This window comes from Marmota marmota, unplaced genomic scaffold (genome assembly GCF_001458135.2).
Source record: "Marmota marmota marmota unplaced genomic scaffold, marMar, whole genome shotgun sequence".
Taxonomy (NCBI): Eukaryota; Metazoa; Chordata; class Mammalia; order Rodentia; family Sciuridae; genus Marmota; species Marmota marmota.
The window spans coordinates 60434334-60460651 of NW_025999900.1; the positions used below are offsets into that span (position 1 = coordinate 60434334).

A 26318-nucleotide genomic window follows, 5' to 3' on the forward strand; every position below is an offset into this window, starting at 1 on the left:
CCCTCCCCAGCTGCAAGTCTCAGAAGAACCTCACTCTCCGCAGTCCAAATACAAGGTCCTCCTGCAGGTCTGCCCTCCCTGCTCTTCTGCTCTGTAGAAGGCAGAGCACCTGGGGAGCATCCTGACCACCCCTCAGCCCCAACCGTTCTGTGTCCAACCTGGGACCAGCACATCAGCTCTACTCTCTGAACCCCGCTGGAATCCATCCTCCTCCCTCTCCATCACCCCATGCCTAGGTTAATGGACACTGGCTAGCCACACTCCACATTTCTACTTGGCCCCTGTGATCCCCTGTCCTAGCAGCCTCCAGGGCCTAAGACCTCCAGTCCCCCTGACTCAGGGCCTTTGCACCTGATCCTCCTTCCTCTACCATGACCTTTCACCCTCCTACTCCTGCTCATGCTCAGGCTTCAACATCAGTATCTACTCACTCTTCATTTCTGTAACAAAACACCTGAGGCTGTATACTTACAAAGAAAAGAGGTTTATTTACCTCACAGATTGGGAGGCCAAAAAGTGCAAAAAGTGTGGAACCAGCTCTGTTGAGGGCCTCTTGGCAGATGACATCACAGTGGGAGTGCCCGTGAGAGGGAGAGATCACATGGCCAGACAGGAAGCCAGAGGAGGGGAGGCCAGTCTTGCTCTGTACCACAGCCCTCTCAGACAACCAACTGGGGTCTTCTGGGGGACAGTGCCTCCAGTGGCCAAATTACCTTGTACTCAGCCACCACCTTCAACATCGCCCCCCTAGGGACCCATCTTGCAATACAAAAATGCCCGGGGACACAAACCATATCACTATCACAGGACCTTGCATCTGATCTCTTAGCACACAGATCAGTGGGCATCACTGGTGACCATCTGGGTACCCTCTGGCTGCAGCACTCATCTCGCCATTACGTGCCCAGCACCCAGCGTGCAGCGAGCACCTCATCAGCATGTGCGAGGTACCGGCCTCCGCACCCTCTCTCCCTCCCTGGTGGGGAATGAATGTACTTATGGTCCCCGACGGCCCCGCCCCCTAACCTTCTCCTCTCTTTCCTCCAGTCCAGGCCAGGCCTCGCCCTCGTCCTGCTCTGAGTCCAGATGTTCTCCACCTGGAAGAGACCAGTGCTGCTCTCTGTGCATGAGGACCCCATGCCCACCACAGCCTCCCTCAGGTGAGTGCAGGGGCTTCTCCTTGTGCTGCTTAGACAGCCTGGGCGCTCCCCAGAGAGCCGGGCCCTGGGTCCTCAGGCCCAGACAACAGCCAAGGAGCAGACAACGTTGAGTCCAAAGCCAAGAGTGGTCGAGTGTCCTGATCCCTGCAGGCCGGTGGGGGAGTGGGCTGCTGCAGGGGACGGTGGGAGGGCCACGGGGCATGCTCCTGGTTGTCACATGCGAGACCTCCCAGGCAAACTTGGAAACGAAGGTCAGAGCGTCCAACCTTGAACGCAAGGCCACCCGGCGTCCCCTTCTGTGGCAGGTGCAGCCTTCCAGAGGGCCAACTCGGCCCAGGCTCCCGACACCCCACCCACAGCTGATCCTGCAGCTTCTCAGGACGAGCCGTGGGCCAGGGTGCCAGCCCGCCGGCTCTCCCCGTGTCCAGCTGAGAAGCCAAGACATTGCCCAGCGTTGTATTTCAGTCTCTAGCGACACACCAAGTGCCCGGGTCTGGGGCACCGAGGCCCTGGATGTTCTGTATCTGCAGAAATGGGGCCAAACGCCGACTAAGGGAGTGGCCACGGGAGGTCTTAGCTTCAGAAGACTGGAGAGGAGCCTCCTGCTTGGGGTCAGGACTAGAAGCTGTGCTGGGGAGCTCGTTCCTGTGGCCTGGTGTCCGGAGCCTCAGCTGCGAGGGTGCAAAGCTCAGGGAGCAGAAGCACCTGGGCCCTTCTGGGGCCCAGGGACCCACCGCCAGGGGGTCCTGCTTGGTTCCTTGGTTGTGGCCACCTGGGTGTCCTCCCAACATGGTGGCTGCGTTCCCCAGATCAAGCAATCCAAGAGGCCGAGAAGGAAGCCGCAGCACATTTTATGACCTACTCCTGAGGACACCGCCACTGCCACCGTTGGTCAGAAGCAAGGCGCCACGCCCCGCCCATATCCACAGGGAGGGGAAGTGCGCTGCTCCTTCTGAAGGCAACAGTATCAAAACAGTTTGGGGCCTATTCAAGCCACCAGAGGGATCTTTCCAGAACACCCCTCAGCTCCCCTTCCCCCTCCTTACAGGGGCAGCGCCCCACTTCCCCAGCAGCCAGCACAGACACTCGGTTCCCTTAGTCAACCTCACCTCTCGCACTTTCCCCGTCCTCCCCAACCCCTGGTACCACCTTCCGGAACGTGCCCCAGCGTCTCACTCCTCTCCGACTCTGTGACAGCGGCTCCCGCTGCCTGCTCTGCCCGTCTCCCACCCCTGGCTCCCCATCCTCATCCACCTGCACCACCCTCATCCTGTACCTGGGCCGGCCACTCCACCCCACACTCACGGGACCAGGGGAGAGTGGGATTCCTCTCGTGTCCCTGTCCCAGGGCGGGGCTCAGCTCAGAGCAGGTGCTCAGAAGCCCCTCCAGGATAAAAGCTTGGATGGGTGGGCCCCAGTCCAGCTCAAGATGGCTTCCAGCTGCACAAGCAGCAGCAGGGCTTTTCCTGGGAAATCCCAGAGGCCACGGGCAGCCTCTCCTGCACTCGGTTGCTCAGCTCCTCCTCCTGAGCCTCCCAGCCATGGGCCTCCCAGGAAGAGCCCCTTCCTCTCCACACACACACCACAAGCCCTAGGGACATGCCCACCGCTCTCTGAGTGTGCTGCACACTTTTCAGGGTGTCCTCACTACCACTCTCGGATGTGAACCTTGCCACCATCATGCAGGGAAAGTCGGGAGGTGAATAATGTGCTACTTCCCAGGAAGAAAAATGGAAGCCGAGAGAGATCAAGCAATTTTCCCAAGACTACGCACCTAGAGATAGCTAGAATTAGTGCCCACTTCTGCCCAAGTCCTGTGCCTCTTTCCTGGAGGTAGAAATGGTTAGTCTTCTAGAACACCGCCTCCCTCCTGGTCTCTGAAGCTCACCTGGGTTGATGACAAGGTCACTGCGTTACTCAGCCTTTGGGTGATCAAAATACCTGACAACAACTTAGAGGAGGAAAGACTTATTTTGGCTCATGGGTGCAGATGTCTCAGTCCCTGGTCAACTGACTCCACTGCTCGGGGCCCGAGGTGGGTGGAACATCATGGTGGAAGGGCATAGGGAGGAATCCTGCTCGGCTCATTACCGCTGGGAAGGAGGAAGAGAGAGAGGACCAGATATAGTCCCAGGCCACGGCCCCCGGGGACCTACTCCCCCAAACCACATGCACCTGCCTGTGGTCAACACCCAAGAGTCTGTTCAAATCATGAACCCCTCAGATGGACTGATCCACTGAAGAGGTCACAGGCCTCATAATCCAGGCTGTCACCCCTGAACGCCACCACACTGACCAGTACATGAGCTTTCAGGGGAGCATTCCAGACCCCCTCCATTAATAGTCACCCACACAGAAGCCAGAACTGCAAACAGTGGGGCTGGGGTTTGACTCAGTTGTTTCAATAAGTGGACAAAAATAATTACTAGTTTATTGAACCAAATGCAGTTTAGAGCTTTCTGCACATCATTTCAGAGCTCCATCACAATCCTAAGAAGTGGTTAGGTCACTGAGGTTCAGAGAGGCGACTTCCCCGAGTTCACACAGCTAATAAATAAGCAAACCAGGATTTGAAGCCAGCAGGACTGTCTGTCTGCAACACCCCACCTTCTCTCTCCATCATGCATCCCACCACGATCACCCCACACTTTGCAGATGGAGGGTGTGAAAATAAGAGGCTGCCCTTTGCCAGAAGAGACAGGCTACCCAGGAGACAGGGTGTGAGCAGATGGCCCTTGGTCTCACGCCCAGTCTGGAGTCTCCCAGTCTGGCAGGATATTTTTCTTGTCTAATTAATTGCTTATCCATGACACAATTGAATGACCTCTCCTTTGGGAGGGGTCACAGGATAAGTGAGGAACTCTTGTGCACCCTCCTGTTGTGGAAGCTTCTAGACACTCCTGGCCCAACACTCAGATGGTTAGCGTTAGTGCTGTTGATGGACACTGGCCCAGGAAGTACCCCTGGGGAGCTTCAAGGTGAAGAAATGAGGTCTCTGTTTAGGTCCAGGTGTGGAGGGGCACTGTAAGATGGAGGGTGGGGTCTCAGGGTCTCCTGGCACTGGCTGCAGCAGTTCAGCCCATTCTCCTGCTGCCCGGGGGGCAGATGGACCATCCCACTCCCCCACACCTTCCTGCACTTGTGACCTGGAGTTTTAAAAGCCTCTTTTTCACTTTCTTTCAGCACTGAAATGCTCAACATCACCTCACAAGCTCTCGAATCTGCTCTTAACGGGACCCTTTCCCAGGACAGCAGCTGCCCCGACACCGAGTGGTGGGGCTGGCTCAATGCCACCCAAGCCCCCTTCCTCTGGGTCTTGTTCGTGCTGGCTGCGGTCGAGAACGTCTTTGTCCTCAGCGTGTTCTGCCTGCACAAGAGCAGGTGCACCGTGGCCGAAATCTACCTGGGGAACCTGGCGGTGGCTGACCTGATCCTGGCCTGCGGGCTGCCCTTCTGGGCCATCACCATCGCCAACAACTTTGACTGGCTCTTCGGAGAGGTCCTGTGCCGGGTGGTGAACACCATGATCTACATGAACCTGTATAGCAGCATCTGCTTCCTGATGCTGGTGAGCATCGACCGCTACCTGGCCCTGGTGAAGACCATGTCCATGGGCAGGATGCGCGGGGTGCGCTGGGCCAAACTCTACAGCCTGGTGATCTGGGGGTGCACGCTGCTCCTGAGTTCGCCCATGCTGGTGTTCCGGACCATGAGGGGGTACAGTGAGGAGGGCCACAATGTGACCGCGTGCGTCATCATCTACCCATCCCACACCTGGGAGGTGTTCACCAATGTTCTCCTGAACTTGGTGGGCTTCCTGCTGCCCCTGAGCGTCATCACCTTCTGCACGGTGCAGATCATGCAGGTGCTCCGGAACAACGAGATGCAGAAGTTCAAGGAGATCCAGACAGAGAGGAAGGCCACCGTGCTGGTCCTGGCCGTGCTGCTGCTCTTCGTCGTGTGCTGGCTGCCCTTCCAGATCAGCACCTTCCTGGACACGCTGCTGCGCCTCGGCATCCTCTCGGGCTGCTGGAACGAGCACATCATCGACGTCATCACGCAGATCAGCTCCTACGTGGCCTATAGCAACAGCTGCCTCAACCCGCTGGTGTACGTCATCGTGGGCAAGCGCTTCCGGAAGAAGTCCCGCGAGGTGTACCAGGGCACGTGCGGGAAACGGGGCTGCGTGCCCGAGCCCGTCCCGGCGGACAACTCCATGGGCACACTGCGCACCTCCATCTCGGTGGACCGCCAGATTCACAAACTGTAGGACTGGGCGAGGGGCAGCCAGTGAACGGGCCCCGGGGCTGCTGTTGTTGTAAGCGAGGACGGACGGACAGCGGCTGTCCAGCACGGACCCAGCAAGGAGCTGGCGGCCTCCCGTGATCTCGAGCAATGAGTTGGTGTCTCAGGAAAAATACAGGAAAGCGATTCCCGCCCTCCCGGATGGCAGTGCACAGCCCTGATGAGGAGGTGACCTGGGCACAGCCAAGTGCCCCCTACACGCAACAGTATTATTGTCCCCTGCTGACCCTGCGGGGCCTGCTGCTGCTTCCCAGGAGCCGAGGGGATCAGGGAGCAGGGGCAGGAGTGGCCGGGCCGGTGGTCCCTCCCTGCCTCAGTGTGACAGCTCAGGGCTCCAGAGAACAGTGGCCCAGCTTTGGTCTGTGGTGGAGTGCACAGCCGGACCTGGCTGCACTGTTGCCCTGGGTGTCATTAATCCATGCAGCTAGGACTTTGGAGGATGACTCTGCAGATTAATGAAGGTTAAATTCTTACAAAAACCCAGCGACCATGAGCCTTTGGCTCTTCTCACCATTCGACATGTGGTCCATGCAAAAGGAGAACCCAATAAGCACTTATTAAGCACTTGCTGTATACACTGCACTGACAAGTGGACCAGAGGAAAGCCTCTCTCTGAGCATCCGCAGAACTCGGTTGGGAGTGCCTATGTGTTCTCAGTGACTAGTAGGCAGTTCCGTGGCATGGTGAGGCAAGAGGCTGCAGCAGTACAGACAGCAGAGCTGGGAGGGACCCGAGGTCCCAGTTTAGCTGACTGCTAGATGCACAGTCTCCTGGTCCCTGCCTCCGTTTCCTCTTATGTAACATGAGGTCATTGTGAGGACTGAAGAATGAGACAAGCATAAAAGTCCTTTGAGAAGCAAAAGGTGCTGTGTCACTGTGAGATGTCATTCTGCACACCAAGTGGGATGGATTATTATAAGGAAAAGACTTTGAGGTTTGGAATTCGCTCCTGGAGGAGAATCAGACCTGGAAGCCAAGGTGGGCACAGCAGCTTCAGCAAGGGCTCAGTAGGGCTGGCTGTCCCCACCTGCCTTCCATCGCCTGCCCCGCCCCCTCCCACCTTCCTCCCCATCCCCCCACACACACATCCAAGCCTTTGCAAGGAGCCATCCCTTCCGTGGCCGCAGGAGAGTGGTCTCTGGTAAGACTTGCTTGGGACAACAGTGCTCAGACCCTGGCCTCGGCCCCCACCTGTCTGGGGGTCCAGTCCTACTTCTCCCTTGTGCTGGTCTCAGCAACCAAGACTGCCAGTCAATACTTTATTCACAGGTGCCCAGAGGGACCCAGAGAAGGGCTTGGGTGGGAAGCAGTGGAGCCGTCCAAGGGCCGAGACCCATGAAGGTCGCTCACCCCAAGGCATCAGCTTATGGGACCAGCCTCCCTACACCATGGGGAGTCCCACAGCCCTGGGTGTGCCAAGCCTGTACCCTCTGGGCTGCCCAGTCAGGGCATGTGTGACCTCAGGGCATGTGGAGACCCAGACCCACATGTTGAACAGATGGGAGGCTAAACAGAGGCCCGAGCAGGCCTTCCATCAGGGGACTTGCTGCATGTGCTCCCCTCAGGGCCAAGCACAGGGCCTGGCTGGGCTCTGCCACGGGATGCAGGCGAGGCTTAGTGCTGCATGGCACACCGCCCCAGTCCCTGGGATGCGCCTAATTATGTGCCTGCTGTGGCCAGCACCATGCCAAGCCTCAGGGGCCGTGCCAGTGGAGGGGCCGTGGCCCGGACTCCAGCATCAGGCAGCTTAGAGCCAGGCAGCGCTGCAGCAGTGAGCTCAGTGGAACAGGAAGTGAACATTAGCAGCCAGCTGTTAGACCCCAGGAGGATTGGGGTGCAGTGAGCCCATAATTCCTGGCCAATCTGACTCTGATTTTGTCGCCAAAAAGTCTCCCCCCAACTTCCTTCCCCAGGGAGCTGCTGGTTACAGCTGGTCACAGCCTTGGGCTCCTCATGTTCTGCCTGGTCTGGGGCAAGACTGCGTCGGCCAGAGGGGAGCCACCCGTGGGTGGTGTTGATCCCCAGGTGGAGAGGTCTGTCCCCGGAAAGAGCCCAAAGCTGTCACTTGTACATTAGAGCAGCTCAGCAGCCACGAGGAAGGGGGACCCTGTGAGCATGCGTCTTGTCCCACGTGGCCCCTTCACTTGTCACAGCTCCCTAACCTTGAGTTCTGTCCCTGGATGCTGCCTTGGGAAGTTGCAAGCCTGGGGGGCTGGGGGGTCCACTGATTTCCTCCGGCTTCTGGCGTGTAGATCAGGGGTCTCGTGCTTTTGCAATGATGGAGCTTCACAAATTTCCTAGATCCCTCCATGGGGAGCTCCTCACCAGCTCCCTTGGGTGCCCACGAGGCCCAGAATCACAGACGGCCGAGGTTCAGTCTTCATTCACACTGGATGTATTTTTGAGTGCCTACACTTGACCTTCCCTTCAAATCAGGAGTCGAATAACATCCAGAGTAAGAGCCACTGCCTGCGCATTCTCAGGGCAGCTGTACCCATCCGCCTCAGTGTCCTTCATTCAGTTCTGTCCTTCGCTAAACAGAACTTGCATTCTGTGTCTCCATAAGTAGCACAGCCCTGGGGGGGGACAGGGGCTGAGGCAGGAGGATTGCAAGTTCCAGATGGGGCTGGGCAACTTAGTGAGATCCTGTCTCAAAATAAAAAGGACTGGGGGCTGAGCTCAGTGTTAGCCCCTGGGTGCCCCTGGGTTTAATCCCCACTACAGAAAAAGAAAGAATCTAAAATCTATAGCACTGCTCAGTCTGCCCTCCAGAACCCTGGGGCTCACTGTTCAATGCACCTCTTTTTAATGCCTCCCACCTGGTGGGTTGGCACGTCTTTTGAGACTCAACCCCATGAGTGTGAGCTTGATCTACCCACTTCCATGTCCACCTGTCCTCTGTTGGTCTCTCCACCTCCAATATTAGCCACCACCATCTCCCAGGTCTCCAGTCTGCAGCCAAGCCACCTTTGAAGGACTCACACACGCTCCCGGATCAGGGCTGGGGCACAGGCTGTAGGACAGCATGGCTGTGGATGCCCTGCCAGCCAGTCCTGCCCTGGGCTCGCTCTTGCTGAGTGGTCTTGACCATCCCACCGCGTCGACATCACTTTGTCTATAAAACGGGAGGCAGAGCCAGCAGCAAACTGGACATCAAGTGACCCCATGGGAACTCCTGCTCCAGATCAGGGCAACGCTGACTTAGGGAGCCACTTGAGAGGCATCTTTGTGCTTCCATAGGCCAAGAACCAGCTGTGTCCTGGGTCATCACCATATTACCTGACCCTGACCCCACTGCAAGGCCTCACACAGCTTCCTGACTGTCCCCCAGCCCCGGCCCAGGGGACGTGTGGTCAGCCACGAGTAACAGAGGTCGTGGTTTGCAATGCAACTGCTGAAAGTTTAAGTCTGTTTGCGGTTTTTGGCTGTGGCCAGGCCTAAGGCGAAGAGGCCCATCAAGTATTTCACACTGTGTTGAGCACCCGAGGGACTCTGTGCTCCTGAGTGGAGGGCCCTCAGTTCACAAGGGTTGACTTACAATTTTTCAAATATTCGGTAGGAACCGTACTTTGAATTTTGAACCTAGATCTTCCCTGGGTTGGCCATAAGCCATCTGATCCTCTCTCGGTGGACAGCGGCAGCCACCAAGGCGCAGGCTGGAGGTCAAGCAGACCGGAGACCCCCACCCAGGAGACCCCCACCCGGGAGACCCCCACCTGGGGGACCCTCACCATAATCCAGCAGAAACCCCCACCATATTTGTAACTTGTAAGTTCCTCCTCTCGTCAGAAAGCTTTTTACACAGGCCATCAGCCAAAATTCCTACAAAAAACCCCATGTGGGGCAGAGCTTCCTATGTCTTGTGAGGCAGAGTTGCTCCATCTTGCAAAAACTGAGTGTGACCGGAGACTTGATGGTGTCGCTTCTGCTTTTGTTGTAAAACCTCTGACTAATCTAAAAAAACATGGGACCAAAAGCACTCTCTGTGAACTCAAGGGAAAAAATATTCTTTTATGTAGACTCTACAAAAATGGAAGCATCCAGCACCCCCCAGTCCCCTTGGGGATAAGGTTCCAAGAATTTCCAGACTCAAGATCCAGAGAATTTCAGGCATCTGCCCCTCTGGACCCTACAGTCAATAAACCTGCTTCCTGACGATTCTTTGGGTGTCCAGCCTCTTCTGTCCGACGTCGGGGGGGGGGCGAGGACCACCAGTGAGTGGACAGCGCCCCGAGCTGCCCGCTGGGAGGCTGGGAGGAAGGGGGGACCCAGTGCGCTTTCCACATAGGACATCCTCACCTTGGGGTGGGCGTGCTGCGGTGGAGCCCCTCCCCACGGGGCACCTGCACATGCCCTCTGCACTGTCGCCTCCCCCAGGGACAGTGGCCGCTCCTTGTGCTCACATTTGTCACAGCAGTTTTGTCGAGAGATGACTCACATGTCATACGGTCCACCCACCCCAGCTTTTCGCTATCTACAGAGTTGGGCGACCGTGGCCGCTGTTAATGCCAGACCCTCCTCATCACCCCAAAAGAGAACCCCCACCCATCAGGGTCGTGCCTAATTCTACCTCCCGCCACTCCTGGCAGCCACTTCTGTTGCTCTGGCTCTAAGTCCCCGCGCAGAGACGCCTGCAGCGACACTTCACCTAGAATCACGGTTACCTGCCTCTGGGTGGCTCCTCTCACCCCCCTCCCACTGGGGTAGAATATCAGGTGCAGGGGGAGAACTTTGGGGCCAGGCCTAGTCCCTGCCCTGCCACCTCCTGTGAGCCGTGAGAGAGGGCTTCCTAGGAAAGACAGGCCGTGCCACCTCCAAACAGAGGGTCCTGAGGCCTCTCCCAAGTCACACGGCACTTCAGGGGCCAGCCCAGGCCCCCTCCTCCAGGGCCCCAGGCCTGGTGTGCTGCTCCTGTCTTCACCCGCAGGCCCCAGGGCCGGCTGACTCAGGGAGCCTCCCACCAAAGGGCCCAGCTGGGCCGAGCCCACCAGGAGGGAGGCTGTTTATCCACAGCCCTGAACCATGGCCAGAAGGGGGATTCGAGCCTCCCCCACAGGAGTCACCCGTGACCCCCACAGTGGCCAGCGACAGGCATCTGCTTCCTCTCCAGGTCTGGCTGCATGAGGACAGCCGGTGGCCCTGGGCTGACACTCCCTCTGTCTTGTGCAACAGCAAGATGACGACCTCAGGAACGGCTCCTTCCAGGAGCCACCAAGCCCGGCTGCCTCCACCTCATCCGATGCCCCAGCTCTGCAGAGCGGCTCCTGGAGAGGGCAGAGAAGGGCCCAGGTGGCCCTGCCCCCAGGGGTGGAGCGGGGATTCAAGCCCTGGCTAGGCGTTTCCACTCCACTCACCTCCAAGTCAGGCCCCAGCGTCTCACCTTCAGGATGGGGAATTCAAGAGGCCCGTCCTGCCCACAGATGGCATTTCTCAGGGCCCTTTTAGGCAATCCGAGGGCAGGGCCACTTTCACAATTTTGACTATTTGTGTCATTATTTATTCCCCAGAGTTTCCCAAAGGTTCACAATTAAATAAATAAATAAATAACCACCGCCCTGGTTTCTGATTAAATGAGTCCAGGAAATGTGATTAGCACGCCTCCTCACGGGGCTCCACGTGCCTGTGTGCATGTTAGAGGCCCTGACAAGTCCTGCAAGGGGGCGGGCCCATTCCATCTGATGGGTGGAACCCCAGCCTCCTGGATTTGATTGGCGCCTGGATCTTCATGGTCTCCTTGCCCAGCACCTCCTTCTTCACCTGAAGTCTAAATGTTGGACTCCCCGGGCCTCCATCCTAACCCTTGTTCTTGTCTGTCTGCATGGTCCTCTGACTAATCTCAGACAGAATTATGGCTCTACATACCATGTGTGACGGAGGGTTTCATGTACCCATGTGGCCGCGATCCTTCCACAGTTACTTAGATGGATGTGAACGTGGGTATTACAGTGGGGCACTTGGCAGAGGGGGTTAGCACCTTATAGACCCCTGGCAGTACATAAAGGAGGTCGCCCTTGGCAACCAGCTGGGCTTCTCCACAGTGGACTCAGTGCAGGGCTGAGAGCAAACACCCAGAGTCCCTGAAGGGGAAGTTCTGCCTCAAGATGGCAGCATCGGCCCTGCCTGGGTTCCTAAGGGACCCCTGCAAAGCTTGGTCTCAGTCGGACCCCCTATCCTATAAGCCAAGTCCTTGAAAGAACTCTTGAGATGGAGGATAGACCCACAGATAGGTAGGTAAGTAGGCAGGCAGGTAGGTAGGTAGGTAGGCAGGTAGGTAGGTAGACAGGTAGGTAGGTAGATAGGTAGGTAGATAGGTAGGTAGGTAGATAGGTAGGTAGGTAGGTAGGTAGATATCTAGATCTGGGAAAGCTCTTGGATCCCCCTCCTGCCCTCTCCCACCTACTATGTGTCCCCAGGGAGTCCCCGCACCAGCTCACTTCCTCCTTGACTGCCCGCCCCCCACCTGTGACCCATCTGCCACACAGGAGCCAGGTGATCTTCCAAACACAGCTTCCTTCCCCATTGGCTGTGGTGCTGGGCCACCGGGAGGGCCCAGGCCACATCTGCAGGGCACCCCAGCCGTCTCACCCCCTTGTCTCACCCCCTAGCAGCTCTGAAGGTTTATCTCAGCATCAGAACCCCCACAGGTTGCCTGGGGCTCCTGGGGACTGCCTCAGAGCTCAGCGTTCCCTTTGCCTGATCTTCCCTCCCTCCCTTTCGATGTCATTGAACCAGGAAACTCCAAACTCCCCACAGTGCTCTAGCAGGCTGGGTCGAGATGGCCTCTGCCTGCCCCACCACTCTCCAGATATCCACACTCTGCACACAGCCTCCTCAGTTGTTCCAGCCACTGAGCCCCAGGGCCTTTGCTTATGCTGTGTGTGCCTCTTACTCCACAGCTGGTTTCTTCTCATACTCCAGGACCTGGCACAGGACGTGCTGCCTCCCTGAACAGCCTCCCTGAGCACGAGTCCCCACTCCTCTCTGTGTCATGGGCCACTGTGTCCTATTATTTTTTTTTCACAGAGCTCATGGATTATAATGACACATGCATTTCAGTTGGTAGCTGCCCTCCATCCAGGACGAGAACAGTCCAGAGTGATCCCAGGTCTTCCAGAAGGGGTACAGGTGTCTTCAGCTATCCCAGTAGCCCTGTGCCCAGAGTCTTGCAGCCCCTGGAAGCATTCCTGTCCTGGGGATCAGTGTGGCCAATGCTCAAGTTAGGTGCTGGCCGTCCCAAGGCAACCCCATGCACCGTAAAGGCAGCCATCACGTCTCCGCCTCGTTCTTTGCTGCACACGACCACCAGGCATCAAGGCTGCTGAACAGGAGGGCGCAGGATGGGAAGACACAGGGGCAACTTCATGCCCAGGGTGCCCACGGGCAGCCAGACAGTGCAGCGTTGGCCCTGGCCCTGGCTTCTCCCAGCAACTTTCAAAAGTAGGCAGGACTGGAACATTCCTAAGACCGCCAAGTCCCCCACTGTCCCCAGAGGTCTTGAGTGGGGCTGGCCCCTCTCCTGCACCCACTCAGCACACCACTCACTCCGCCCTGAGGAGCTCTGTTTAATCTTCTCTGCACCAAACCATGGGTCCATATAAGGCCTGCCCAGGGCAGTCTTTCCAAACCCAGCTGGACCCAGTGGTCTTCCTGGAAAGAAGAATCAGAGCGGCGTGCGGCCTGCTCCGAGCTCCCAGGGGCCTCGCACAGGGCTTCTGCATTTTATAATGCACACGCTGTCCTTGCACACGCCCTTCTCAGCCTTCCAACTCCTATCCATCTCTCAAAACCCAGCTCAAATGTCCCCCCTCCATGCAGTCTCCCCAGACTCTGCCTATTAGGACTCTCCTGAGAAATAGATGACAAAGAGAGATTTATCATGAGGAATTAGCTCGTGTGATTATGAAGGCTAAGAAGTCCTCTGAGGTGCTGTCTGCAGGCTGGAGGCCCAGAGGCTGGCGATGCATATTCCAGTCCAAGAGCAAAGACATGTTTGTTGGCATAAGACAAACTGTTGATGCTTTTATCTATAAATGCCTGGGGTCATGAATTCGTTCAGCAAGTATTTATTGAGCAACTACTGTGTATCATCTCTGAGAGAGGAAATGGGACTTTGATCCACAGAGATAAGTTCCTTGCCCTGTGGAGCTCAAATGCTGGCGAGGAAGACAGGAAGTGAACACAGACACAGGAGTGCATACATGTAGGAGGTGACAGGGTTGTGAAGAACCACAGAGCTGGGCACAAAAGGAGAGGCTGTTCCAGAGGCTCTCTCACCTGAGGGACTTGTGGAGATGGGAAGCAGCTGAGAGAGCGAGGGTGTGAATCTCTGGGAAGGGTGGGCCGAGGGAGCTGGCAGTGCAAAGGCCCTGAAGTGGGAGAGGATAGGGCGTGTCCAAAACAGAGCAAGAAGGCCCAGGGCTGCTGGGAGAGCTGGGCAGGGCCATGAGATGGATGCTTGGGAGGTAGCCAGGTCTGGCCTGTATGGCCCTGTAGGCCACTGTCCAGCCCCTGCCTGTGCCTGGCACAGAGCCTAGGAGGGTTTCAAGTTCAGAAGTGACCTGGCCTGACAGGTTTTAGAAGACGGAGAAGCATAGCTGATTCTCCCAGCCACAAGTCCCTTCCAAGTGTCCCTGGGGAGATCTCCATGGTCCAGGTCCCAGACCATGTTCACCGTGGGGGCCTCACAACTCCCCTAAGGAGAGGGTCTCGTGAGCCCACTGCCAGGTGGGCGGCCCTTCCTCTCCCAGGCCGGTGGGCGCAGGGCTGGAGCCGGAGGCTGGGTTCTTGGACTTTCCTCGTCCTCAGAAGCCCTGGCCCAGTGGAGCTTGTGCCGCCAACCGCCCCTTCCTGTCCTGGAGCAGCGCTCAGGCCTGCACCTCAGCCAGCCCGTGGGCTCAGGCCCACGCCCCACCTGGGGTCTCTGAATGCCCGGGACCCGCTCAAGTGGACCATCACGACTGTGACTCTGTGCATCTGTCCACCTGCCTGGTGGGTGAGCACGGAGCCGGGGGGCTTCCTCACACTGCCCTTGGCCCACTCCCCACCGAGGGAGACCCTCTGCTCCCTTGGACCAAGGGTCTGCTTCCCAGTCTCCATCCAGGGCCAGGGACAGCTGGACGAGTCTCATCAGAGAGCTCCCCCGCCTCGGTCAAGGCCGCCACAGACTGACCCCTGGAAGTCTGGCTTCCTCGGCCCCCATCAGTGGCCCTGCACAGGGCCGTTCTCTCCAACCTCCGTCTTCCGGGTGAGCAAAGCTGAGCTCAGACCCGCGGAGCCCCCCTCTTGGCAGGACTGTCTCCGGCCGCGGGAGAGTAAATAGACACTTGGCAGGGGGACAGCTGGGAAGGAGCCTCCCAGACCAGGGCAGTCTCATCTCCCAGCTGAGGGAGGCGTCGTCAGTGGCTGGCTAGCCAGACCCCCGCTGCGTAGCCACAGGAGGAAAGAAGGGGACTCGGTGCTGTTCTCTGGCTAAAATCCACCCAAGGACAGTGTGAGGCCCCTGCCCAACGCCCCCCACCCCCCCGAGAGGTGCCTGGATGGTAAGGAATGTCCCCAGAGGCCCATGCCAGCTCCCCACGTGTCCTCTACCAATCCGATCTTGGAATGCCCCTGGACCCCCTTCGAGAGTGCGTCCATCCCCCGGACATCAGTAACAGAAAACAGGAGAGCCAGGCCAGGCCCGATTCTGCAGACAAAGGAACACTCTGTGCGGCAGGCGTGGGGGCGCGGCGGGGGGGCCGGCCCCTCAGGAGCCCCGAGTTGGCAGGTGAGGCCCTGCAAGAAGCCGGGGAGCTGGCACAGCTGGGTTCCTGGTCAGTGGCCTCCTGAGGAAGGGCCCGTTGCCTGCCTCCCCCCAGGAAAGCCAGGAATGAATTTCCTCTTTTCTGAAATGTGGGGTCCTGCGTAGTGTAACTCCACCAACGCAGACAGATCAAAACCAGACTCCAGATCTGCCCGGGAGGACGGGGGACGCGCCGAGGTCTCACTCATCCCCGAGCCCCCCCCCCGTGAGTCAGCCTCTGCCCCGCCTGCTGTGTGTGTCACTGTCCACGCGGGTGGATTCCAGGCCACCCACCCTTCATGACCAAAATGCAAAAGGGGAGGCGCAAGCCATCTCCAGCCAAACTGAGGCCGAGTCCCAGGCACTGGGGGGCCGACTGTGACAGGGAGATCACCCCTCAGCAGAGGCGGAGGTTTGCACGGTGCCAACACTGGGATGCAGGGCCTGTGTGCGGTGCGCGTCTCGGGCAGCAGGGCCAGCCTCCCGGATGTTACCCAAGAAGCGGGGAGAGGAGGCTGAGTAATCTCTCACCACCCCAAGTGCAAAGCGAAAGGACAGTGAGTTTCCCTCTCCAAAGCCGGACCACCTTCTCCAGCCAAGACTCACTTTTCAGCCAACCCCCCCTCCCCGTGACATCACAGGAGCAGAAACGGTTTCACTGAAGGCTGTCACATGCCCCCAGAGGTCCCAGCACAGAACACCTCCGAAGGCTGTCCTCGCCAGGAGAAGACTCAGCCCAAGTTGTGAGCGTTTTCATTTTCCATTCCGGTAAGTAAATGACCACCTTTTATTTTTTTCTCTCTTATGAATCTAAAAAGGAAGAGATCACATCTGTTTAAAAAAAAAAAGAATCTAACAAACGGAAAGCTTCCCTTACACCTGTATGTTGGCAGCATCTATATTCTTAAGTGTAGATTACTTAACAAAAATAATTCTGATCAATCTCATGCCTGGTTTGGGCTTTAATTGCTTTTTCAGATTAGGGGAATGAGGAAGAGTGTTTGGAGCAGCTAGGGAAGGTTCCCGTCACCCTTTATGTCACAGTCAAGTGGAACTCGTCCGCACTGCTGTCTCTGTCACTAGACTCTGCAGGATGATCTAAGTCTGGTTCTGTGATGTCTCCTGCTTCACTTTTCTCACTGAGGATTGCTTTGGCTCTTCTGGGCCTCTTGTTTTGCCCAATGAGTTGCATGACTGCTTTCTCTATTTCTATGAAGAATGTCATTGGGGTTTTAATAGGAATTGCTTTAAATCTGTACAATGCTCTTGGTAGTAGGGCCATTTTGACACTATTGATTCTGCCTGTCCAAGAACATGGGAATCTTTCCATCTTCTAAGGTCTTCTTCAGTTTCTTTCTTTAGTGTTCTGGAGTCTCCAGTGTAGAGGTCTTTCACCTCTTTTGTTAGATTGAATCCCAAGTTCGTTTTTGTTTGTTGTGGTGGTGGTGGTTGCTTTTCAGGCTCTTGTGAATGGGATAGTGCTCCTAATTTCTTTTTTCAGTAGATTCCTCTTTGCTGTATAGGAACACAATTGGTTTATGGGTGTTAATTTTATATCCTGCTACTTTGCTGAATTTGTTTATCAGATTCCATCTCACTCCTGTCAGAATGGCAATTATCAAGAATGCAAGCAACAATAAGTGTTGGTGAGGATGTGGGGAAAGGCACACTCACACAATACACTGCTGGTGGGGCCGCAAGTTGTGCAACCACTATGGAAAGCAGTGTGGAGATTCCTCACAAAACTTGGAATGGAACCACCATTTGACCCAGTTATCCCACTCCTCGGTCTATACCCAAAGGACTTAAAATCAGCATACTACAGTGCACAGTCTCTTCAATGTGTCTAGCAGCTCAATTCACAATAGCTAAGCTATGGAACCAATCTAGGTGCCCTTCAATAGGGTAAAGAAAAATGGTATATAGACACAATGAAGTATTACTCAGCCATAAAGAATGAAATTATGGCTTCTGCCTCTAAATGAATGGAACTAGAGACTATCGTGCTAAGTGAAATAAGCCAATCCCCCAAAACCAAAGGCTGAATGTTCTCTCTGATGTGTGGATGCCAACACACAATGGGGGTTGGGGGGTTAGAAGTTCATTGGATTAGACAAAAGGGAATGAAGGGAGGGGAGATGGGAATAGGAAAGACAATAGAATGAATCAGACAGAACTTTCTTATGTTCATGTGTGAGTTCACCACCAGTATGACTCCATATCATGTTCAACCACAAGAATGGGATCTAAGTAGAATAGTTTTACTCCATGTATGTAGAATACATCAAAATACATTCTACTCTCACGTATATCTAAAAAGAACAAATAAAGGACTGTAGGAAATAAAAAAGAAAACAAAAGTAACTCATCAGTGCCAAATACAGCCATCTGCCCTCACAGGGACTCTGCCCTCACCATATACAGATTCTGATTTATGAAAATAAATCCCTCCCAGCTGGCTTACAAGATTTCCTAAGGACAATCACTGCTCGGGTTGTGTTCGGCTTGGAAGCACCGCCTTGCTCTTGACCGTGCTGACTTCTCACCCACTCTGTCTATATTCCCAGTGTCCTTGTCACCACCTGACTGTTGATATTGGAGTTCATCTGAGGAGGGCTAATTTAGTGAAGAAAATTTTGAACTTGCCACATAGCCCATGCCAGGGAAACTCAGAAAACCTCACTTAGAAATTACAGACTTCCCATCTTTGGTAGAGATGCCCAGTGTCCCCAGTGAGTTTTTCAAAGCAGAGCAAATTACTGCCATCAAGAGCTGTGGTTTACTGAGCACTTACTACGTGCCAGGAAAAATTTCAGCACTGAAGCTAAGAACTAAGGAAGGAAGATTTCTCCTCTGGCCAACTTTAACCCCAGCTAGTAAAGACCACCCTGGCTTCAGCAGACACGTGCTGTGGCTGCTGTGGAGTGGAGGGCAAAGCCTGCTGACCCCGTCAGATCCAAGCTGAGGCTCCTGCATAGGTGGGGGAGCTGACATCTTGAGCTGGGCATCAGTGTCCTGTGTCTGCTCCAACAAAGCACCACGAATTCCGTGGCTTGAAACAAATTAATTAATTAATTAATTAATTCTCTTACACTTCTGGAAGCCACGGCTAAGGTCAGGGGTGGCCAGGCCGTGTTCCTCCGGAGCTCCCAGAGGCCAGCTCCTCCTGTGCGTGCAGCCCCTCCCCCATCTTCTAGGCCCCAGCATGGCGTGGTCACATCTCTCCCTGACCTGCCCACCCCCCTTACGAGGACCCGCAGGATGCCATGGAGCCCATGTGGATGACCCAGGACACTCCCCACCCCATGACCCATGATCCAATGACATCATGAAAGATAATATTCATGGGCCCCAGGGGAGGGGCAAGGACCCAGACACCTTTGGGGGCTGTGATTCTGCCGACCCCACCCCTCCGCATCATGGAGCGGGACTCGCCACGAACATCTCTCAGGAGCTGCACGCTGGCCCCCTCCTTGAGAAACAGAAAGTCCAGACTTGGATTTTTGTTCGACATTTGGTTCAGGGCCTGTCATGCAGAAGAGCTCACTGCAAACTTAAAGTATTTTGCCAGACTGCAAAGCGAACATCCGTGGCGGACTGGGGCCCTGCCATAAATGACAGTCCCACGGTGGCAAGAGCAAGATCTTCCTCCTGCTCTGTATCAGAGCTGCCCCGTCCTGCGTGCCGTGGAACTTCACAGACACCAAAGCATCATTCCCGGGTCTCCTGCTCTTCTGTCCCTCCCCCTCCATCTGCACGCCCCCTCCAGGGTTCCCTCCATGAGCCTGCAACTCGGTTACTTTTCCTTATCCCAGATTTGTCCCTGAAAACCGGGTTTGCATACCTAATTGCACACTGGGCATCGCTACTCCATGTCCAACAGACACCTCCCCCTGCACAAGTCCAGTTGGTCATAGGGCGACGACAGGCTGCTGGAAGATTAAATGAGGAAATACTTAAATGTAACACACTTAGAGCTGTGCCTGGAACCTAGCAGCCGTTGATGAGTGGGAGTGTTCTGTTTCCCATCCAATTGCCCAAGTTTTCCAAGCGCAGAAGAATCTTCTTCCAGAAACACTTCACTCTTGCCCCCACCCATCCACCCTGCCAGCCCAGCCCCAGCAGCTCCCCTGGCTGTGCCTCCTTCTTGCCCTGTGTGTGTCCCCTCTTAGGTTATGACCCTGCATCTCCTCCAGGCAGCAAGCCCCACAGAGTTGGGGCTGCTCTGTCCTGTGAATCTCCAGGACCTTGCAAAGTGCAGGAAGTAGATGCTCACTAAACGTTTGTTCAGCTCTTTCGTAACAATCATGAAATGGTCTCCAGTAAGTCTAATCGCTGCCGCCTTCTTTTGAGCACTTTCTTTTCCCCCGGGCACCACGCTAAGCACTCAATAGACAGATCCCCAAAGGAAAGGAAAAGTCAGTGGGCCCACGCAGGCCACAAGTGGTTGTGCCAGCATTTGAACTCAAGGGCAAAGTCCTGTTCTCTTCCTCTCCACCAGACATCAGCAACCTCCTCCTCTAGAGGAACAGCTGGTGAGTAGGGTCAGCTCCAGGCCAGGGGTGCTGTTGCAGCCGTCAACTCTGCTGTTGTAACATGGAAATGGCCACAGGTATATGCAAGTGATGTGGACATGTGCCAATAAAACTTTATTGTTCAGAGCAGGCGCAGGCAGGGTGGCCCGTGGGCTGGGTTTTGCCTCCCCTGCGCTAGCCCCGACTCTTCTCATTTCAGGTCACTGTGGATGGCATCCCAGGTCCTCCTGGAGCTCCAGTCCTCCAACGGCAGCCTGCAGGCCCCTCCCAACGCCACCTCCTGCGAGGGCGCCTCCGAGGCCTGGGCCCTGCTGCACAGAGTGCTGCCCACCTTCCTCCTTGCCATCTGCTCCCTGGGCCTCCTGGGGAACCTCCTCGTCCTGTCCGTCCTCCTCCTGCCACGCCGGCGACTGAATGCAGCGGAGATCTACCTCGCCAACCTGGCGGCTTCCGACCTGGTGTTCGTCTTGGGCCTGCCCTTCTGGGCGGAGAACATCTGGAACGAGTTCCACTGGCCCTTCGGCACCCTCCTCTGCCGCGTGGTCAGCGGGGTCATCAAGGCCAACCTGTTCACCAGCATCTTCCTGGTGGTGGCCATCAGCCAGGACCGCTACCAGGTGCTGGTGCACCCCATGGCCAGCCGGAGGCGGCGGCGACGCCGGCAGGCCCAGGCCACCTGTGCGCTCATCTGGGTGGTGGGGGGCCTCCTGAGCACCCCCACGTTCCTGCTGCGGTCCGTGGAAGCCGTCCCTGAGCTGAACATCTCCGCCTGCGTCCTGCTGCTGCCCCACCAGGCCTGGCACGTGGCCAGGATGGTGGAGCTGACCGTGCTGGGCTTCCTGCTCCCCCTGGCCGCCATCCTCTTCTTCAACGGGCACATCCTGGCCTCCCTGCGAGGGCGGGAGGCCGTCGGCAGGGCCCGGTGTGGGGGCCCCAGCGACGGCAAGACCACGGCGCTGATCCTGGCGCTCGTGGGGGCCTTCCTGGTGTGCTGGGCGCCCTACCACCTCTTCGCCTTCCTGGAGTTCCTGTTCCGGGTGGGGGCCGTCCGGGGCTGCTCCTGGGAGGAGCCCATCGACCTGGGCCTGCAGCTGGCCAACTCCCTGGCCTTCGCCAACAGCTGCCTGAACCCCGTGATCTACGTCTTCGTGGGCCGGCTCTTCAGGACCAAGCTCTGGGAGCTTTACAAACGATGCACCCCCCGGAGCCTCGAGGCGCTGTCCTCCACCCACAGGAAAGACTGCGTCCCGCTGTCCGGGCGGAGCTGAAGCAGCAGAGAACGGAGAATCGTGGCCTCCGTTTCAATCGTTCCATCCTCATAAAGACTACAGTGGTGGTCAGATGACCATCTACCAAATAATGACCCCCAAAGACATCCGGAGCCCGTTTCTAGACCCTGGGGAGGTTAGTTGACAGGGTAACAGGGGCTTTGTAGGTGTCATTAAGATGAGGATCTCCCGGTGGGGAGATGGTCCTGGATTATCCAGGTGCCCAACATAGTCACAAGGGTCCTCAGAGTCAGAGGAGATGTGGGGACACATGCAGAAGTCAGAGCCAGGGAGGAAGGGGCTGTGAGCCAAGACTGCAGGCGCCCTCAGAGGCAGGGAAAACCAAGGGGGCAGATCCCCCTGGAGCCTCCAGAAGAGCCTCTAGAAACAGGCCCTGCCCGCACCTGACCTCCAGAACCGTCACAGAATAAATCTGAGTTGTTCAAAGCACTGAGTCTGCGTGATTTGTTACAGCAGCAACAGGAAACTCATACAGGCATCCAGGAAGGGTGTCTTGTTACATCTCCATTTGTCCAGAATGTTCTGAGCTGTGAGGAATATACCGAGGTTCAGCCCAAGCTCCTGCCCACAAGGTCTGGCTGCCCAGAGGGATGGGGAGGTGAGCTGTGGGCTGAGTTTCAACAGAGGGTGGGGTACAGGAGGGGAGGACAGCTGGGGGAAGCACTGCCCTGGGCCACTTGCAACGCACTGGTCAGCACCCACTGGCCCCTGGCCCACCATGCTCTCCTTGCCACCGGGGACCTGACGCATGGCCTGACCGTGTCTCTGCTTCAGTTGTGGCCACAGGACAGTAACCAGGAGCAGATCACAGAGCAGGAGCACCGCCCCATTCCCCGGGGAGAGAATGGGGTGAGAGTGCAGAGATGGGCCCGGCCGGGTGGCTAGGAGGAGCCCTCAGAGAGGGCTTCCCACAGGAAGGACAGATGACCCAAATCCCAAACACCTGGCCATTGGCCAAGCAAAATAAGGAAAGGGCACGTTCCTGCAGAAGCAGCAGCAGAACAGAGGCAGGTGGGCTTCAGGTAGGAGGGAGGGCTTGGAGGGAGGCGGAGGACCAGGGCGTAGGGCTGGGGGAGGATGGCCTGCTGGGGGGTCCGTGATGGTCGACGGTCAGAGTCAACTCACTAAGGAAGCATGAAGAGATTCAGGGGCTCGGGGCCCTGCTGAAGCTGGAAAGCATGAATTTGATGTGCACGTTCCTTCTACAGCGCTCAGCAAGCTCCAGAAGGCAGGCAGGCAGGCAGTCGGACTGCTCCAGGTTGGGTTTTGCCAGATGGACAGCCACAGTTCCCGGGGGTTGGAGGTACTGTGCTGGGAGCCATTAGCCAAGTAGGTATGACAATTTCCTTGCCAGCGTACCCCATGTTGCTTAGTGGAAGGACTCGTGGAAATAGGACATTTTGCAGTGACATTGCATGTAGGTGACCTTGCTCAAGGACCAGGGCGGATCCGGGTTTAGGGTGTTCCTGGTTTAGGATAATTGGGTTTAAGGCGTTCCCGGTTTAGGTTCCAGGTTTAAGGTTTAAGGTTATTCCTGCTGGAAATAGGGCGTATCCTGCTGCCTGAGTTCCCCTTGAGTTCTCATGGGATTCAGACAGTATTTTTTGGGAGATAGAAGCCCAGTGGAGGTGAATTTGGGCAGAGAACGTGGATTTCCCCAGAACGTGATTGTAGACGGCTGGTGTGAGTTCGGGAATAAAGAGTTGCTGTTTGAATCTACAAGCTGTGTGGTGGCTCGTGATTGTGTGCCCAGCCAGACTGCGGCAGTACTGGTCAGTCGGTGGTGAAGGACTGAAATAGGGAACGTAGAGGAGGTACACCAGCCAGTGTTCTGCCACTATGGCAAACTACCTGAGATAATCCCCTTAATGAGGGAAAAGGTTAATCTGGCTAATGGTCTCCCAGGTCTCAGTCCATGGTCACCTGGCCGTGTTGCTTGGGCCTATGGCTGCCCGGCACATCACGGCAGGAGTGCATGACAGAGGAGCCTGTCCCCCTCCTGGCAGCCAGCACTTGAAGAGAGATGAGAAGGGGCCTGGAGTCCAACAGCTCCTCCAAGGCACGACCCCAGTGACCTACCTACCTTCTAGGAGGCCCCACCTCCCAATGGTGCCAGGGACTGGGGACCAAACCTTTCACATGAGGGCCTTTAGGGCCATTTCAGATCCAAGCTCAGCAGGAGGTGAGGGAAGCCAGTGGTACAGGTCAAGGACAGGTGTGTGCAGGTGGGATGTCCACTGAGCCCCAACAGGCAAACAGTCATGGCAAGGCCCCGGGGAGGAGAGAGTGCTCCTGGGGCCAAGATCAGCTCCATGGAACAGGGACAAAGGTCCTGTTCAGACCCCCGAGACACTGAGCCGGCAGCCTCCTGGCCTGGACAGAAAGGCCGGCCCTCATGCTGCCGCACAGAAGTGGAAAGCAGACAGTGTCCCTGGGGACACATGATCCTGTGAGGCTGGGCTGCTGGGACCCTGGGGACGATGACCTTGCCATCCTGCTCCAGTCCAGAGTGCCTGGAGAGCAGGTGTGGTCCCAGCAGCCTGGATCTGGGTCAGCAGGCAGGATGCACCAGTGCGAGCCCCGGGCAGCGTGGCATTCAAACAGCTTCTGATGCATTATCCAAACCCAAGCTCCAGAGAGACACCCACTCTCCAGCTCCTCCCGAACACCCGGAAGGTGGAGTGACACTGGGCGGTTCGCGCCTTTGGTCTGCCATCGCAGGCACTGCCAGCACAGTGAACACAGACGCCACTCCGGGGCCCCTTGGAGCTGGCCTTCTGGGGCTCCCAGGACACTGATTCTTGGATGCTGAGTGACAGCGCCCCCTGTGGGCTGGGAGACCTCCCTCCAGCGTGGCACAGGCACCATACTGCAGGTGGCTGCGATTGCAAGCCCTGATCTGACCCAGCTCCTTCATTTACAGTCTAGGGACAGAGGGCAGGTGGCCCGCGAGCAAGCCCAGGGAGAGCCACAGCACCCACAGGGCCAACGTCCCGGGGCCACCTCCTTCACCCTCCTTGAGTCCTTATGAGTCCATCCCCGTGTGCCAGGGTAGGAAGGGCGGCGAGGGAGGGGCAGAGGCTGGTGACTTCCAGACCCCCAGGCGGCAGCTCTGCAGGCAACACTCCCGAGCCAAGAGGCAGGAGGTGCCGGCAACACTCGCTGGACAGGAATGGACAGGCGTCCCTCTTCCCTGAGCTGCCTTTGTCCTTCTGCCACCTGCCTTCAGCCCCTTCAGCTCGTGGCTCATCAACCTTTCTAGGGGTGCAGAGCATTCCCAGGATCACATGCCGGCCTTGAGCTTTTGAGTGCACAGCTCCAGGCTGGTTCAAGGGCACGCTGTGACAAGGTCCCTGAGAAGCCAGCCTCCTGAAGGCAGCCGCAGCAGGAGGGCCTGGCGCCTGGCAGCTGCACTGAGGCCGGGAGGTTGTTGCTCACTGCAGAGATTCCTGCCTTGGCTGAAGGAGCCATTTTTCAGATTCCTGTGGATGGGGCTGGTTGGCACCGCTGGCTGGTTTCCCTTCCCACCTGGATCAGGCCTGAGCCACACCCCAGGTGCTGACGCCCGCCCTGGGTGGAGGGACGTGTCAGCAGAAGGTCCTGCAGCACCCCTTGCTCCACTGCCCACGAGGCTCCCACCTAGCCTCTATGAAGGGCTCCTGGAGATGCTTCTTCCCCAGTCCACTGCCGGCTTCGGCCCTGTCCTGGGCCCGGGAACCTGTGGTCAATGGCCACGTCTCGCCATGACTGCTCCTAATCCTGGGAAGGACACAGCCCTCCCCCAGCCCCATCCATCCCCGTACCCACCACCGATTGGGCGACCCTAAGCCCCTCCAGATCCAGCCCAGGGAACTCCACAGTGTCGCAAGAGCAGGCGGGTCTTGTTCTCTGGAGATGAATCACCCTGATGAGGAGCAGGTGGGAGCCGTGGGGACTCCTCCTCCACCTCCCTCCTCCACCCTCCCTCTCCACCCTCCCTCCTGCCACAGCTCCTGGCTGAGCTGCTGCTTGCTCTCTGGCCTCTGCACACCTGCATGTCCTTCCTGCTGTTCTGGGGAAGGCACAATGTCCACCGCCATGTGCGATTGGTCCACAGGGCCCCGCAGCCACCCCACGGTGGGATCTTATGGAATTGAAGTGAGTAACGGGCTGCGACACCGGCTGGGAAAGACGGAACGAGCCAAGGGATGGAAGCCACCAGGGTGGGGAGTTGGAGACGTGCCCTAGGCCCCCGCTGCAGCCAGGAACATAGGCTCTCCTGCGGCTCGCAGGGGCTGTCCCGAGGGCCGGGCACTGCCCAGTGGTGCTGTGTGCTTAGTGTCAGGAGAGCCTCGTTCAAACCCCAGCACCAAGTAAATAAATACCATGCAAACGAGTGCAGGCCACGTCGGGATGTCGGAACAAAATCCGAGAAATGGCACCAGGGTCCTTTCTCTGGTTGTGACAGAGTGCCATATGAAGTTGACCTCTCTGTTTTATAGATGAAGAGATCTCCCTTCCAGAGAGGGAGGAAGACTTACCCAGGATTCCCAGGGAGCTGGGCTCCTGAGCAGGGCTCTCTCCAGACCCAGGATGCCCATGAGGCCTTGGGACAGCTCCCAGCAGTGAGGTCCAAGAAGAGGCCAAGTGGCCTCAATGGCAGCAGAGATACCTATGGCTGGGACTGGATCTCAGACAAGGATCAGGAAGCCAGGTCTACTTTCCAGGAAATTCAGGGAAAGGGGAAGTATCAGAAACGGTCTTTTAGAAATCAGAAACCATACGGGGAAGATATTTCTTGGTGGTAGTTGGTAGGGAGCTCAGTATATGACCACTACCCAAATAGCTGCCAGCTATTGGCTGCATCAATAGGAGCAGAGCATCTACAATGAGGAAGGTGAAATCCCACTGAGTCAGCCTGCACAGGGGCCATGGGGAGTATGGGTTCAGCCCTTGCCTGGTTCAGAAGAAAGAGATCAGAATGGCAGAGGTGGAGGGGACCCCACAGCAGGGCCTGAGCTTGGAGGGAGAGGAATGGATGTACTTAGTATGACCACAGTAGGACCAGAGGAAAAATACTCCTGAGACACAAGTTCTGTAATCTGAGGAGGAGCCTTTGACAGGCAGAGCTGTCCTGAGATAGGACTAGCTGCCTGGAGTCCCAGTGGGCTCCCTGGTACTGGAGAAGGTCCTGACAGAGCTGTGGGTCCCCTGGCAGGGGACTGCAACCAGGACCCCAGAGGCATTAGCAGCAGCCACCCTAGAGGGC

General features: G+C 56.9%; 2 protein-coding genes across 2 annotated transcripts in view; both read left to right on the forward strand.

Moving 5' to 3' along the window:
- Positions 1–9625, forward strand: part of Bdkrb2 (bradykinin receptor B2) — a 33238-nt gene extending 23613 nt beyond the window's left edge. Inside the window, exons 3-4 of the mRNA XM_015495350.2 lie at positions 1048–1160; positions 4344–9625. Coding sequence (XP_015350836.1) covers positions 1087–1160; positions 4344–5430 — 1161 coding nt within the window. The 5' untranslated portion in view covers positions 1048–1086 and the 3' untranslated portion in view covers positions 5431–9625. The remainder of the gene's footprint in view (positions 1–1047; positions 1161–4343) is intronic.
- A 5373-nt stretch (positions 9626–14998) lies between these two features.
- Bdkrb1 (bradykinin receptor B1) lies at positions 14999–21670 on the forward strand. The gene is made up of 2 exons (XM_015489683.2): positions 14999–16014; positions 19981–21670. Exon 2 carries the CDS (start codon positions 19991–19993, stop codon positions 21047–21049), a length of 1059 nt encoding a protein of 352 aa, XP_015345169.1. The 5' UTR covers positions 14999–16014; positions 19981–19990; the 3' UTR covers positions 21050–21670.
- The last annotated feature ends 4648 nt before the right edge of the window (positions 21671–26318 follow it).